Source organism: Polyergus mexicanus, unplaced genomic scaffold (assembly GCF_030449975.1).
Source record: "Polyergus mexicanus isolate NDT 795.1 unplaced genomic scaffold, iyPolMexi1.0 SCAF_9, whole genome shotgun sequence".
Lineage (NCBI taxonomy): Eukaryota > Metazoa > Arthropoda > Insecta > Hymenoptera > Formicidae > Polyergus > Polyergus mexicanus.
Genome location: NW_027223329.1, coordinates 8,349,787 through 8,365,522, shown reverse-complemented (window position 1 = coordinate 8,365,522; position 15,736 = coordinate 8,349,787). Strand labels below are relative to the sequence as shown.

At 46.8% G+C, this 15,736-nt stretch overlaps 2 protein-coding genes across 2 annotated transcripts in view; both read right to left on the bottom strand.

The window, feature by feature from the left end:
- The window catches only part of LOC138936642 (uncharacterized), a 71,963-nt gene that overhangs the window by 35,251 nt on the left and 20,976 nt on the right, over positions 1-15,736 (bottom strand). Inside the window, exons 2-6 of the mRNA XM_070302215.1 lie at positions 14,051-14,202; positions 13,861-13,937; positions 13,719-13,781; positions 6,606-6,692; positions 259-5,712 (exon numbers count right to left, since the gene is read on the bottom strand). Of these exons, the coding sequence (XP_070158316.1) occupies positions 259-5,712; positions 6,606-6,692; positions 13,719-13,781; positions 13,861-13,937; positions 14,051-14,202 (5,833 nt within the window). The remainder of the gene's footprint in view (positions 1-258; positions 5,713-6,605; positions 6,693-13,718; positions 13,782-13,860; positions 13,938-14,050; positions 14,203-15,736) is intronic.
- LOC138936640 (uncharacterized) lies at positions 10,155-12,289 on the bottom strand. The gene has a single exon (XM_070302212.1). It carries the CDS (start codon positions 11,451-11,453, stop codon positions 10,377-10,379), a length of 1,077 nt encoding a protein of 358 aa, XP_070158313.1. The 5' UTR covers positions 11,454-12,289; the 3' UTR covers positions 10,155-10,376.

The following is a 15,736-nucleotide window of genomic DNA, read 5'->3' as shown; positions in this document are numbered from 1 at the left end:
CATAATACCATCAACATCGTTAGTGACGACAAACACTAATTGTAAGACATCTACAAACGTCGAGACAAGATGCGCGCGCTACGTTAGTTGGTTGTTACAAAAGGGTCATTTCTCCTCGGCATATCCAGGACCCGGATCGTTCCGGCTTTGGACGGGACACTCTCCGAGCAGTCATCAATCGCCACCAATCATATCTCACAATACGACGAGCAACACAGCAAAATCCATCGTCCATTCCATTCGCCGTAACTCACTCACCGCCCTCGTCGTCGTCGGACACGGTGGACATCTTCAGGAACTCCCGCAGGTGCTTCGGCAATTTGCCGGACGCGTCCTGCAGCTCCTTGCCGTCGATCAGAAATTTCGCGTTAATCACGTCGCCCTCGTCCTCGTCGCCATCCGTTCCGCTCTCGTCGAGATCGATCCCGAACTTGTCCAGTCGCCTCCGCGCCTTCTCGATGAATTCCCTCGCCATCGCGCTCATGTCGCCGTCCGTTTTACGGCCGATATCTTGGCGCGAGCTGATCTTCACGACCTTGTGGCTCTTCCGCTCCTGCCGCTCCAGCACCTTGTCGACGTACTCGTCGTACATTCGTTGGCGAAACGCCTCGCCGTTCGTCGGCAATGTTGTCGGTCCCTTCGCAACGTCGACGGTCTTCTCGCACGACCGAGTTTCTTTCTCATTAGACACCCCGGAATCGTTGCTTGGCTTTTCCGTCCGCGATGTACCGTTCTCCGATATTCTCTTCACGTTTCCCGTCTGGGTGATCACGTGACACTCCTCACGCTCGATACTCTCCGAAGTTTCCTCGCGAATGCCGTTCTCGTGAGATACCTTTCTTGAAAATTGCCGGCTCCCCGCTTTATCGATCGTCTCCGTGCGAGTCTTCTCCACATTCCGCGATTTCTCTCGCCAGTGTTCCCTCTGAATTTCCGGCTCGCTTCGACAGGTATTATTTTCGAAGCGCTTTTCCTCGTGGCCACGAGAATGTTTCCGTTGCTCGTTTTCCGCGGATTTTCCGTTCGTCATCCCGTCCGGGACGTCAAGAGTGGGAATTTTACGTTCGAGGCTTACGTTGGTTTTCTTCTCAATTTCTTCGCCGGACGATTTCCTCGCGTCATCGCCCCGTTTCGTACGATGAAAATGCATTTGGAATTCCTCGAAGGCCTTCCTTTCCTCCTCCTCCGCCAGTATCACATTTTTCAGCTGCTCTTCCAACAGTTCGATGTACTTGAGCTGCTGGACAAAGTACTCCTGCGGCAACGAGCCTCTCCTCTCGCCGTCGAGTCGCCGCGACGTTTCCGTCTGCAGCGTTTTCAGCTTATCCATAATCTCCACGGCGGCTACTCGCTTCAGTTTCTCGGTCTCGTGACGCGATTTTCGCCGCTCCAGATGATTCCTCGGCGGATTCTGGTCGAAGATGCTCGTCGTGTCGATACACGATCTGTCAACCGTAACCGCGCGCTTCGGCAACGGCGGTACCTCGAGTCTGTCGTCGATCAGCGCTGGATTCACGTGTTTGCCGGGATCGGCCGTTCTTCGAAGAGGCGGTGTCCTCTTCTCGGCGACGTCCATCGATCGATCGATAATCGCGCTGTTCGCGTTTTTCGCCAACGATCTCTCCGAATCGCCAACTATCGCGCTACTATTGCCGTTCGCCAACGGACGATGTTCGTCGGTCTCCGCTACATTGGACCGTGTCGTGATCCTAAGTCGATCCATCACATGACCGCTTGGCTTATCGTCGCCCGATTCACCGTCCTCGCCCCTCGCCACCGCCAAGAATAGCTCGTTCGCGGTGGCGCTTCGGCGATTATCGCGGCTTACACAGTTCGACCGGTCGTTCGATCGGGAGGCCTTGAGACTTTCCTGATCTCCGCCATGCTCTAAAAAATCCGAGGCGTCGTTCTCGGTTATCGTCCTCGTTCTATCATTCCGCTCCTCCTTGATAATCTCCAGTAGCCTGCTACTCCATTTTTCGACGGCGTCTCGATTAGTCGTTCGAGGAGACGCTTTCGAGGCCGTGTCATCGTCCTCCGTAATCGTCGGATGGATCTGCACTCGGTATCGTGGCACAGGAACGCACCGCGGTTGTTCCTCCCGATAGCTGTAACGGTTCAGAAATTTGCGATGAAGATCCAGGAGAGTGTCCGCGCTCGCGCGTACCCGCGAGGCCTGCTGCGACGGTGACAGGCACACCAGGAGCCTGGGATCCTCCGAGGTGGACAGAGCTCGCCATCGTTCCTCCATTTCGCTCTCTGACTCTGACAACTCAATATTAATGTTCGCCGACAACCTAGCCCGGTCTGAAACAGCGTTTACAATGTCGTTAGGCCGAAGCAGCGGCTCGCTCCCGTCCGGGATTTTCGTTAGTCCACGTGGTCGAGCATCATTCACTCCATGCATCGCTTTTAATCGCTGGGCGTTATCGTTATGTTGCTGACGCGCTCTCGTTCGCGGTACGTCGTTCACAAACCTCTGCAGAGTTCGCAGACTCTCGAAGATGTTCAACTTGGGCGCGGTGATCTCGTCGATCATCCGCGACCCGAACGGCATCGATAGAATCCTCTTCACGCAGAGCTCCCGCAAGGACGACGGTCGTCGCGACGTGTCCTTCGAAATTTTCTCGCGAACATCTCGAGAGGCTTCCTCGGCGTCGTTTAGCGGTACGTAGTAAAGATCCTCTACAGGTGAGTAAGGAACCAGCCGCGGCGATTCCAAGTTCCCCGCTGACGTTTCATCGGCGACTTCTCCTGCGCTCTTCAGCAAAGTGAGTTTTCGCTTCAGAAGGGATTCTTCTTTTGCTTCGTTCTTCGAGTTATTCTCCTTCGTTTCGCATACGGTCGCATTGATGTCGGTCAACGATGCCTCCAATGAGCGATGCTTCACGGTGCTTAAGGATGTAGCGCTGCTGGAAGAGTCGTGAACGTCGCCCTCGGACGAGGGATTTTTGCTCGCCGAGACGTCCAGTCTTTGAGAGCTCGCCTCGTCGTCGGACGAATTCCTCGCGTTACTCTGCCGTGACGAGCTGCGCGTTTCTTCCTCGTGTCTCTCCTCGTGCCTCTCCTCGCGTTTCGACTCCCACGTCGAATATTTGGAATCGCTGAGGCTATCGCGCTGGTTAGCGCTCGAGCTTTCCTCGTGTCGTTCGATTATCCTCGTCTCTGTCTTCTTCTCGCTCTTCATTATTCGCTCGCGATGAAGAAAGCTCGACGTCGATTTCTCGTTCCTTTCTTCTCGTTCGGATTTTTCCTTGGTATTCTTGGTATTCGAAGAACCCATTCTCGATTCACGCTTCGCCGAGGAATCCGGATCGATGTCTGATTTATCGTCTTTCGATGAACCATCGATCGTTGAACTCTCCTTCCCCGAATTGTCCCGGTGCGAAGGAAGACACCTATGCACCTCGGTTTCACCCTCCTGCCGGCTCGGCGATGCGCTTCGATCATGTGTCGCTGCTGCAACGAGCGTCGCCGCGGACTTCCCTTCCCCGCGACGTGTTATTTCCGTGCTCATCGTGTCTGCCAACGAGACGCCGCGCGTCCCGACGCCGCGCAAGCATGTCGGATCATCGTCGCGAATACCCGATGACGCGATCGATCGGCCGTCCTCGGTGTTCCTCTTCGAAATGTCCGCCTGATTTACGCAGTTCTCGTCAACAATAGTCGGAGCGGATTCGCGCGACCTTCCGAAAGAAGAACCTTCGCGAATCTTCCTTAACGTGCAGGGATTTCCGCAAGTTTTAGGAAGTTCCGGTCGTAGCGGCGACTCGCTCGTCGCCTCGGCTTCGCGATTCCCGCGTTTCCGCGCGAGTAAATTCGTCGACTCGCCATTCGCGTCGAGTGGAGGAATGCTCGCGTCGCTCGAGATATAGTCTATTTCAGGTAGCGTCGGTGGTCTCTGAGGCTCGTGGCCGAAACTCGATGATCTCCTCGGCGGAAGAGGCGGAAATCGTTTCATTCCCGAAAGACACGAGGATGAATCAGCCTCGTCCTCCTTTCGCGATACACTGGGATTGTCGGTTACCGTGCGCGTTTCGGCGAAATCTTTTAGCGAAACGTCACGTTTCTCCGATGAGTCTATAACTGTCTCAAATTGGATCAATAATTTATTGTCTTCCGCTTTACTTATGTCGTTCGCTGTCACAATACTTTTCACCGTCGCATATTCCTCATCAACGATTTCCTCTTTATTATTTGCCAATCTTTCCTCGCCGGCATCGTTTTCCAAGATCTCGATACGATTCTCGATCCCTGAATTGTCTTGTGTCGCGTTCGTTTCCACAATTTCCACAGATTCATGAGATAGCTTGTCATCTTTGTCATTGTTAGCGTCCGCTGTCTCGTTCGTTATTTTCACAGCAGATATGATATCTAGCGTTTCGGGATTCGCGATATTTTTAGCAGAACTCGGCTCGATATTTTGCTCGACCTCTTCGCGATTATTCGCTTTATCGCACGAATATAATTCCGAAACATCATTTTCTGCCGTATCGATCTTAATCTTAATATCCCATTCTAGTTTCTCGGAAGATCTCTCGATCTTTTCAGAATCGTCTTGTTTTGCTTCGGTATCGTCCATCGTCTTCTCGGCGGAATGTCTATCTTGGCGCCGATATTTGCTAATCTCCTCGTTTATGAAATCCCTGATGTGTTGCGCCTCGTCCTCCGACAGCCTCTCGCCCTCCTCCTGTATGATGTCCAGGAAGCTGCGGGCGTAATGCGACGCCGTCGACATGGCGCGTTTCCTCGTCTTCCGACGCGACGAGACGGCCGCTTTTTCAACGGATTTACTCTCCTCTGTCGAAATGTGTCGAGACGAAGAGTTTTTCTCGAGAGATCGTCCATCGTCCTCCGTCACTTCCTCGGAAAAGCTCGGCAGTTGTAGGCCCTCGATAAAGCTCCGCAGCTTCCTCTCCACATCCTTGGGCATCACGGTGGCGCACATCGAGGTCGGGGATTCCGTTTCCGGTTTCGAGAATTTCTTCTGCGGCACGAATTGCTGCCCGATTCGATCATTCGATTTGGATTCTTCGAGCTCTTCGAAAATCCTTGGTTCCTCGATCGGTTCCTTTCCCACGGCAGGCTCGAATTCGACGATCGTCGGCCGGCAATCGACCTCCGTATCACTATCGTCGACCTCTCGAATCTCCAATCTATTTCCATTCGCTGACGAGAGCTTGGTACTCGAGCAGTCAGGAAACGGCCGTATCGATTCCATCGGCTCCGATATCGTCACCGTCGTCCGATCGCCGCTTCCCGTCTCCAGGATACCCACCCCGGCGATATGGCCGATCGTCGCCTCGAGGGGTAGACTGCTGACGGTCGTAATCTCGATTATCCCGGGACGAGACCCCTTCAGTTCGATCTTCTCGACCCTGCGTCTATCGTCCGGGCGGATTCGATATCGAGGACTCGACGATCCGCTTTCGATCGGATCGGCATTCTCCGAAACGGAGTCGTTCGTCTTCGAGTCGTTGTCGTCGTCGTCGCCCCCGTTTCTCGAGGACGCCGGTAGTTGTTCCTCGGATTTCCTCTGCTCGACGTTCCGCGACGACTCCGCGACATTCGCCGAAGGTCGCTCAAGAGACGGACGGTTTCGTCGATGCCGATTCCTGCGACCGCGGCTGCGGTTGCGCGCGTTACCCTGCGGCATCCCGACGCTGCTGATGTCCTCCGCGTCGGTCGCGTAATCCGAGAGATCGTAATATCCTACGACGTTTCGCGAATTCGTGGAGAAACACTCTCAGAGCGAGCGTTTCTCCCACTTTTCCTCTCTCCTCGTCTCTTTCTTTTTCTCTCGCGCAGGATTCTCCGTAAATATTCCGGTCGCGGTCGTTTTATGTAACTTCTCCGAGCTTCTCCGCAGTCTCCGTTTTTCGCCTCCACGTAACCATTCGCTATGCGTATCTCTACTCGGGACTTTTTTCTCTCGCGCACGCTCACGTACGTTTGACGCATCTTTTTATTTTAACGTTTAAAGACGACGGCTCGTTACGATTTCCCTGCATTCAGCGCAGGAAAATAGTGGAATTTTAAAGTTTCTAAGAGTATTGCATGGAAAAAAGCTGTTACTGTAGAATTACATTAGACAGAAAGTTATAGCTTCGATCTCTCCCACGAATTTCTATTAAACACGCGGAATAATGGATTTGTCGGGACAATGAGGCAAACCAATTTATTAACGTTCCAAAAATAAAGATTTCAGAAAGACATTAAAATTAAGATACTTTAATAATTATTCAAAAATTATTCTTCTTTAGTTTAGAATTTTTGACAATAACTGGATTGATTCAAATCCTCAAATATTTTTGCTTTTAATTTTCGAGGAAATTTACTACATTAACTTTTAATGTATCCTGCACCTTTTATCTGTATTATTTTAGATCCGAGAGAGTCTTCCCTACATTCGAGACAATTCGACAAGCTTTTAGGGAGATCGTCCCAGATAGTTGCAATCGCACAAGATGACGCTTAATGAAGAAAAGAAGAGAGAAGAAATCGCGTAAATGTACAGTGTTTCAGTGATCATGCAAACAAGCGTGGTCCAGTCCAACATCCCAAGTATATATTTTTTCCTTTTGTCGATAACGAGGCCCACTTACCTTTCTTAATATCGCTTCTTTGTTCGCCCGGACAGCTCTTCAGAGCACCGTTCTGATTGGCGTAGTTCTGCTCGACTTTTGTGTCATCTGAAAGAAATGGTTCGATGTTACGGTGCGCGAATCTCAGAAAATTGTCTCGTACAAAATTAAAAATTATCCTCCTTTGCTCGCAACAAACGTTAAAATATTTTTTTTAAATATCAAATTATACACAGTGCATTCAAAAAGTTCAGGGACTGATTTTTTTTTCTGGACGCGCTAACTGCGCTATCTCTATCTGCCTGGATCTAGTTACTATAATGCCTCTTAAGTTTTGCCATATTTTTTTGAATCAAAAGTTTGCGTGCGTTGGAAATTAAAAAAAAAATTTTAACGATTTTCAAAATGGAGAATTTTGATTGTTTTATTTTAAATGTGAAAGAAGCTGCAACAGAAACATATTAAATAATACAAGTTGCATCTGAAAAAGATCGTCTAGCAGGAGGATGCATCTTGCATTATTTAATATATTTCTGTTGCAGTTTTTTTCACATTTAAAACAAAACTTAATCACGGTTCTATTTTGAAAATCGTGAACACATTAAAAATTTCAAACGCACGCAAACTTTAAACTATTGATTCAATGGCGGGAAAAAAAATATGGCAAAACTCAAAAAGAATCATAGTAATTAGACCCAGTGTAGGCCAAGGGATAGCGCAGTCAGTACGTCCAGAAAAAAATCAATCCCCAAACTTTTTGAATGCACTGTGTATACGAAGGAGAGGGAGAAAATCTCAAAATTATAAATTTCACTGTATGCGATTTACGTTGCAACGTTTCAAAATTCCTCGACACGTCATATTCTTATGACAGATCTCTGGGACGCTAATCTAATAGTCTTTCGCGCATTATCGATTAATCAGTCAACAAAAATTCGCGACACCACCGGTCACGAAACGACGAAAGCATTGTGCGTGCGTGAGGCACGAAGGAGCGCGTTAAATTTAGGCGAGGATCCAAATTTAGGCGACGTCGCTCATGTTAAACGTCAACTACCCGCAAATCATCGTGGCACAACCGCGACCTGTAGGGTTTGTGAATCGCGATTACGCACTGAGCATACGACGAGTGGATTCATCGCTACCCGTGAAACGCGCCCGCGTCCCCCACCCATCAAGAGTCACGTGTTTCGTCGTGCACCTACATACTTCACACGTCGATCCAGGTGAATTTGTATGCGCGCACACAGTGAGAAAATTTCAATCCCGTCATCGGTGTCGGAAATTTCTATAGTCACAGAATTCAATCTCAAAATTTTGATTTATTCCGCGATGAAAGATGCGTAGTTTGTGTAAGTGTGTAGATTATCCTGTACTTACATACGTCAAACATCATAAGAGTACTCGATCAAATTTTTAGGAAAAATTTCCGGTAAAAGAAAACATGCCTATTTTTAGAAAAGAGAGAGAAAGAGAGAGAGAGAGGGGGGGGAGGGAAGAAGCGTACTGGATATTTAAAAGATGGTATAAGTATACAGACACACAATTGTAACGCGCATTAGCGTACGCACACAGGGGCATGCACACGTATACACGTCCCCTCTAGAATCACCTCTGAATTCATGAATAGCGCCGCTTCCGAGTTGGACTTCCTTCCGAGCACACAATGCCGATCGCGCACCCATGTATTTTCCACACTTTTCATTGCGTCACGGCACGAACGCACACACATACACATGCGTCGTATGAGATCCGGAAGTGACGGAGTATCTTTTTTTCGAACAAACGCGCCCCCTCGTATTTCAGCGAGTTGACCTGTTTAATTCGGCGGCGACGCTCGTAACTCGATCCGGCGAAAAGAGGGAATGTAGCTAAAATAAGGAATCCGATGGAACGGAAGCTGGATGATACAATCGTAAAAAAAAAAAAAAAAACCTACGCTACGCGTAGATCAGAGAGTTGTTGCGACCTTGAGGTTACGCAACAAAAGTCGCCGAGTCCGATAAAATATGTCGCATTAATCGCGTAATGAAATCGAAGGAGCTTACGACAGAATTTGGCTGCCACGGGGACGCGAACACGATAGAGAGGGATGATAATCGGTATGACTACAGACGTATTACATGACTCCGTAATTTGAGAAAAACAAAAAAATTTTTTTATATAAATTTTATATAAAAAGATTTATTTTCCTCTCTCAGATTTCATTCGTTCGCGGCCATAACAATTAATATAAACAACAATCCTTTTTAATTTACGGCCGCGTTACTGTAAAAAAAAATTGCGCGATGGGGCAAATTACGAATGACGGATTTTTCCCCGGAGGAAAATTAGAGGGGACCGTGCATTTAGCGAGCCGGGGGACCATCGCCGGGACCGTTCGCCATGGACGGCGTTATAATACGCGCGATGGGCGCGACGGGTGTGCCCCGTCATGCCCCGAAGGTGCCAAGCCCACGTTTCCGCGATCCGACGTCTTCCATCTTCGTCTCCACCACGGCCAACCCTGCCCTACCCTCGCCCTTCGCGTCATTCTCGGCGGGGGATTTCCTTCGATCCGATCGACGTGACATATTTTATTGCCCGACGACTCTGCGCGTCCGTTGCATAATCGATCGCCGGCGTCACGCTTCGCGTACATTTGACGTATTTAAGATCCTCGTCCTTGTATCTGATTTTTACATTAAACGCGATTTCCGTAGGAAAATCTCGAAAATTCGCGTACGTCATTTAAAAAAATGGTAATTTTCAATTATTTTTTAATATAAAAAAAATTTGACGCGTAAATGATGTAATTTCAGATATACGATTGGGATATCTCTGATAATCTCAAATTGTATTGTTTAAAGCCGATGTTCGATCATTTGATATTATCGATTCATTACTCTATCAATTGGTCTTTCAAGCGTGGTTAAAGCGAGCGATCTTTTTTATATTTTTCAAGTACGCGAACAAACTGTCCTAGATATCTGCTGTACGACTTGTTCGTGATAAAGAAACAATTTCCGTTCGAACAAACCCCGCTCAACAAACGGAGATTACTATTTCCGGTGGCGCATTATTCGATCGAGATTGCGAAAATTGTTTCATCGACCGTAATATCGGCATATAAATGTCAACGAAAGATTATCGCCAAGAAATTGTTACGATAATTGTAAGTTTGTCGATAGTATTGTCGACGTGGACGAATATTAATTAAAATCAATCGTATAAAAATAATAGAGATACTAATAAAAATAATGATATTTCTGCACACACATTATTTTTAAAAATATAAGAAAAATTAGTGTTTTTTTTTTCTCGCGTTTTCAAATTATATTTTATCATTACAAAATTATAATATAATCAACGACAATAACGGCTTGATTTTATTAACTGACAGCATTCATGTGGCACTTATAACTCTAGCACATCCTCTATTTAAAGAATCGGATGACCCTCAAAAAGCGAACCTAATGACGCGTTACTAATTACGTCGCCTCATTCGTTTCAGTGACAAGAAGCGTATACTGTTGATGTCAACGCGAATTGCATTGATAGGAAAAAAAACTTCGGTTATCACAAAACATTCGTTAAGCTGGTAATTAAATTATTAATATCGTTTTTGCAAAGTTTCCTATATTTCGGTAATTAAACATTATTTAAACAACTTTTATATCCGTTCGAAAAAAATTCCACGAGAATTTTATAAATATTTCTTACGCGGAGCTTTTGATGCTTTTCTCCCACTCCTGTTCCCGTGAAATACAATATATATACATCATATCAAATTTGCCTAATCGACTTTAATCGCTACCTACCGTTCCCTGTTTCGACATCGAACACGTTCGAACTCTCGCCCGGCGGCCGGTTTCGACCAAAGTCCGAGCCCTCCTCCTTCGCGATCTCCGTCTTTACACGATTATTCGATCCCACCCCTTCGGAGCCTTCGTCCCCGAGTCTCAACCCTTCCCCGTGTTCGACAGATGTTACCGAACGCTTCGCTTCGTCCTTGAAGCGAACGGTTTTGTTCTCGCGCGCCGCGACGGACACCTGTTCGCCGTGTCGGCTCTTCAAGATCGGCGCTCTGACAGCAAATAGATCGAGCATCGTGCGCTCGATCTTCAGATGCTCCTCCACGATGCGATCCAGCGTGTCCGCGTACGATCTCTCGCGAACGTCGCGCGAGACGCCGTTTTCGCAAGTCAGGCTCCAACTCGGGCTTTGGAGGAACCCGTCGGGTGAGCTCTTTAGCTTCTGGAATCTATTCGCTCCGGGACCCTCGGGGATCGCTACGGTGTTGATCCGCCTGAAATCCAGGCTGTTCAGCTTGTTCTCAAAGTTCTGCCGGGTCTCCGTGTTGCGAAAACACGGCGGCGGATCGATGAGGAACTTGAGCGCCTCCAGGTGCTCGTAATATTCACGCTCGAGCTCCCCGTCCCTTCTTCCGGCAGTCCCATCGACTCCCTTCTGTCCGGTGTCGTTGACTCTCAACGTTTCTACGCTCGCGGGAATCTTTCTCTTCCTCAAGTGGTCTCCGTTAAAAAATGTCCTCGGAATTCCCACGCATCTGGATGCGACTTTGTCGTTTCTGACGAGCAGCTTTTTCGGACGCGTCTCCAGCTTGTCCTTCGCGCCGCTCATCCTCCTGGTTCTCCGCCGTTTCCACCAAGTGCCGAAGCTACGCATCGCGGTCAGAAATCGGGCATCGAGGCGCGACGAGGCGATCTTCCGCGTGGAATCCGAGCGACGACGGTGATGACGTTGACGACGAGTGGACGGACGTTTCGTCATCACTAACGGATCCGTCGTCTCGTTGCAGCCGCGCCATCGCGACGAGCATCGCTCATTCAATATCGTTAAACATTGAGCGCAATCGAAGAATTTCATCCTCTTCCGAAAGATCGTATCAATCGTATTCAACTTAATTCAATTCCTATAATTTAACTTGGACTCTCGTTTACTACCATATGTAAAATATCGCGACTGTCCCTCGCTTCATTAATTATCATTGATCCAACGCTTCCTCGCTGAATTTACTTTCATCGCGTCATTTGTCCCGATGAATTTATCGTTGCGATGCCCTTTCCTTCATCATTACGTAACCGCATGCAGCTTCATTAAACAGCGATTCGCGACTATTGTATCGTTGGATAATACGCGTATTGTTGACGATCGCGTCATTCGCATCCCCGCTCCTGTGTACGCGTTTCCTCATCGAACACTCATCGGCGTTGCCTTTTATCCATCAACTCCAACATTTTCAATTAATCGTCGATCGTTGTGTCGGAGGCAAACTTAACGTAAAAATGATTATACACGAGAAATTATATCGTAATAAAGTCGCGATCGGTCCATCACATAATTGTCAATGGTCTCTTTTTCATAATAAATCTCGCGCTTCGTTAAATCTTATTAGTCGCGTCGAAAAAAAATCGTACGATTCAAAGTTACGCAAATTTATGCAACGATACTCACACTTCACTTTTTTATCATAGCTTTACCACTCTCTCGCGTTTTAAAAGAAAAAAAAAAACTATGTAATCGACCCCGAATTTTCGATCGTATCTGACATTTCTGCGTTTTTCCGGCGGCGTAAATTACTTTTTTTTTTTTTCCAACAAACGATGCAACGCGGTTCGAAATTCGATTACTCGGCGCGGCGCGCTCGACAAGACGTTCCCTGATACTGAACGAGAAGGTGGGTCTCGCAAGCCTCGAAAAGGAAGAAGAGGAGACGAAGAGGGTCGCCTCGTCGACGCAGGGCCTTCTCGGAGAACCGAGGGTGCGCCGGGCACGGAATTGCCGCGTATCGTTGTGGTCGCAGGTGTACCGTCGTAGATGAGAGCGTACATGCGAACCGGGGACAGGTGTGTCGGGTGTGCGTGAGACAATACACGCGCGCGCGCTCTCGACGCGAAGCGTGGGTATGCCGTCTGGATGTGCACTGTACCGCGACGACGAGAGGGCAATTTGGAGAAAAGAGCTGGTAATAATGGCCAAAGTGGTGGGATGATCCGTTTATGGTCAACGTACACGTCATACGCTGCGCTTATTAAGCCCGTCATTATCCACGGTTAGAGTCCGAGGATCGAAACGGGCGGCCAATTATCGGCGATTAATTAAGGGCGATGAGGAAGCCTTCGAAAACGATATGTCTCGATCTTCATACAATCTTCGCAAGATATTTTTTTAATCTAAGTTTATCTTAATACTTGTAATTTATGCGTGTCTCAAAATCTTGTTGAATCGATGAAAAAAATTTGCTTCCATCGATCGATTCGATTTTTAAAAGAAATTATATTTCTTCTTCTCATTAAAAAAAAAAAAAAAAAGTTACTCTAAGCAACGATGAATATCGGTGCACGGAAGGCCGACTTGATTAATTCAGCCAACCGAAATGTCACCGGGGCCTAACTTCTAACCGCTGTCGCGCATAAAGGAACAGGCCGCCATTGTCCGCCATTGAGATCATCGGAGATAATTAAACTACGCGCATTGTATATGCTCAGTTAACTGGCAGGATTATTGTGCTCCACCAAGCACCGGCAGTCATGCGTGGGTAATTTCTGGGTCCTCCGGCATAACTACCGACGCGACGACGAACAACAAACGACAACGATCGAGTATCGAACGTGTACGTTGCGAAGAACGAGTCGTGAATTGTTAAGAATGTCGACGTGATAATCATCTATCGACGACTCTATCTATGAACTAACTACGTTAACCCCGCGGAACTTGTTTCGATTACTAGCAATCATGATCGCATACCCGTAAAATATGTCGAGTTAGACGCGTTAAAAATTAATTGGAAAATGACGGTGGGGCTCTCTATAAGCCCGATGTTTGATATCGTGCAAGATTAATCGGGAATCGATACCGAACGCGGTGAACTCATTGCTCAAACCGTTCGCGATTAATTGGAAATTCGCTCGTAAATTCAATATTTTATTTAATTAATCATAGGCCACGTTCGATGCGTTCAGCGAAAGTTTTTGTGGCGAAGTGATCTGTTAATTATTGTTTGTCGATTTATATATGTTTATATATCAAGCGATTACTTTCGTCGTTTTGCGTTAGTATTTTACGCATTTCTATCTTTATTTGAGGTAACATAAAAAAGTTTACGATTTTCTAGGAAGACAGCAAACTTACTGGCAACGTTCTTCTCCGCTTCTGTCCGTGTGCGCGTGGTCGTTGTGGTCCTTGTGGTGATCTCTGCGGCAAAGAAATGACAGAAATGACGATTAACTCTCGCTTCACTTGAGATTGATCGGTTTTCGCGGCGAATACTTACTATTCTGAATCTCGGTCGTGATATTCTCTTGTAAACTACTTTTGTAGATCCTTCTCTTTGGCGAGCCGATATTTTCCCTGCGACAAAAAAAAACAGAATAAAATTTCCAATTAGAATAGAATTTAATTTTGCTTCTGTCATTTCGCAAAGAGTTTTAATGTCTTAAAAAAAAAAAAAAAATGACTCTCACTGATTGAGACCGAGCTTTAACCGTTCGCCGGAATTACGTAGCAGAGCGTGCGCCTCGCTGTTGGTCAAATCTCGAGTGCTCCTTCCATTAATATTACTAATCAGATCACCCTCCCTCACTCCCTGCTGAGCTGCCTTGCTTCCCGGATTTACCTGCAACAAATAAAATCAAAGGAATTAGAAACATTTGGTAATTTTATCTGTAAGAGTTTAATCTGCGAAGATCATTAAACGCAAATTAATACGAGTTGACCCAATTTGGTCGATCGTAAACGATGAGCGAATTATCGGAACGGGAGAACGATTGAGAGCCACTGCAGTCCCTCGATGCGCCTGGGGACAGGCAACTTCCCAGACGTCGACGCGCGACGTTGTCTGAAAGCGGCCGTGCAGGCGAAGCGACGACAAATTACGGCACGATGGAATCGAAATACAATGAAATTAGAAATCAATAGCTTGTCGAGAAGCAAATGCCGTGGAATATATTACGATATTTATGCATAAATTTTTTTACGATTATATGCTTTTTTTCCAGATGCTCGATTATATTACATAACGCAAAAATGTCTAATTAAATCGAAAAACTAAAGAAAGAATCGCGTCTCTCCGTGGAAAAATGCTTTCGCACTTATTGCGATAGCGAAATTGAACGAACGATTCGCGTACGACATAAATAAATCCCGAGATAAATCCGGAGAAAATTAACTTTTCTTTCTTTCGACGACGTTTTTCCGCGCGTCGAGTCGAGATTTAAGTCGCAGACGACGTTTAAGATTCTCACCATGCCGCCGCGCTTCCGTTGGCCGGATACTACTCGGAACTTCAACATCCCGACGAGCTTCCCCGCCCGATAGCTGACAGAACACTACTTCGTCGCCGAATGTTGACAACTTTGAACGTTGAACTCTTTTTCTTTTTCTTTTTTTTTTTTTTTGCAGTTTACAAAACAAACGGCGAGTACTAATATGATGTCATTACTTCGAAAACACGCACAGGGATCCTTTTATTTTAGTATTTTTAGGAATACATTTTTATTCATTCGATTGACGTTTCACAGCTGATTTGTCAAATCCATTTCAAATGACACATTGCTCGCGCAATAAATCATAAAATTTGAATAAAAATACAATATTACGCCGTGAGTTTCGGGGGATGAGAACTGTCACCGTATGAAAACTTGATCGCGAGACGAAGACCAGGTGGAAGGGAACGATGATGCACAACGCGTCGGTGGAGAAACGAATACTGAAGCTCGTCTCCTGGATAGGATGCATCCACGTCGTTGGACTGTCGTCGCATCGGCGCCAGACTTTTCGGCTACAGCGGAACAACAGGAAAGGTTTTTCCGACTGACCTTCCACGCGATGTTGTTTGGATTTCGAGAGGAACGGAGGGATGGGGGGAGAGGGGGGGGTGTGAGTGTAACGAGATACACGGCGACCCGATTTTCGAACGAGAGATTCGATTTTGTTTACGCAACGTAAACTGGATTCCGGCCAAATCGTATTGTTTCGTGCATAAACTCGATTGAAGCTGTATGCATTTATTGTAGTGACTATATGTGTATCTGAAATTTCAGCGATGCGTGAAGATTGTTCGACGTAAGCAACAGTAAATGACAGGGATAATTTGTACGACATGTTAATAGAATAAAATTGATGGGAGATAAATTGTTGCGTCTCAATAA

Coding starts and splice junctions, on each gene's coding strand:
- LOC138936640 (XM_070302212.1), bottom strand. CDS start 11,453: ATGAAATTCTTCGATTGCGCTCAATGTTTAACGATATTGAATGAGCGA.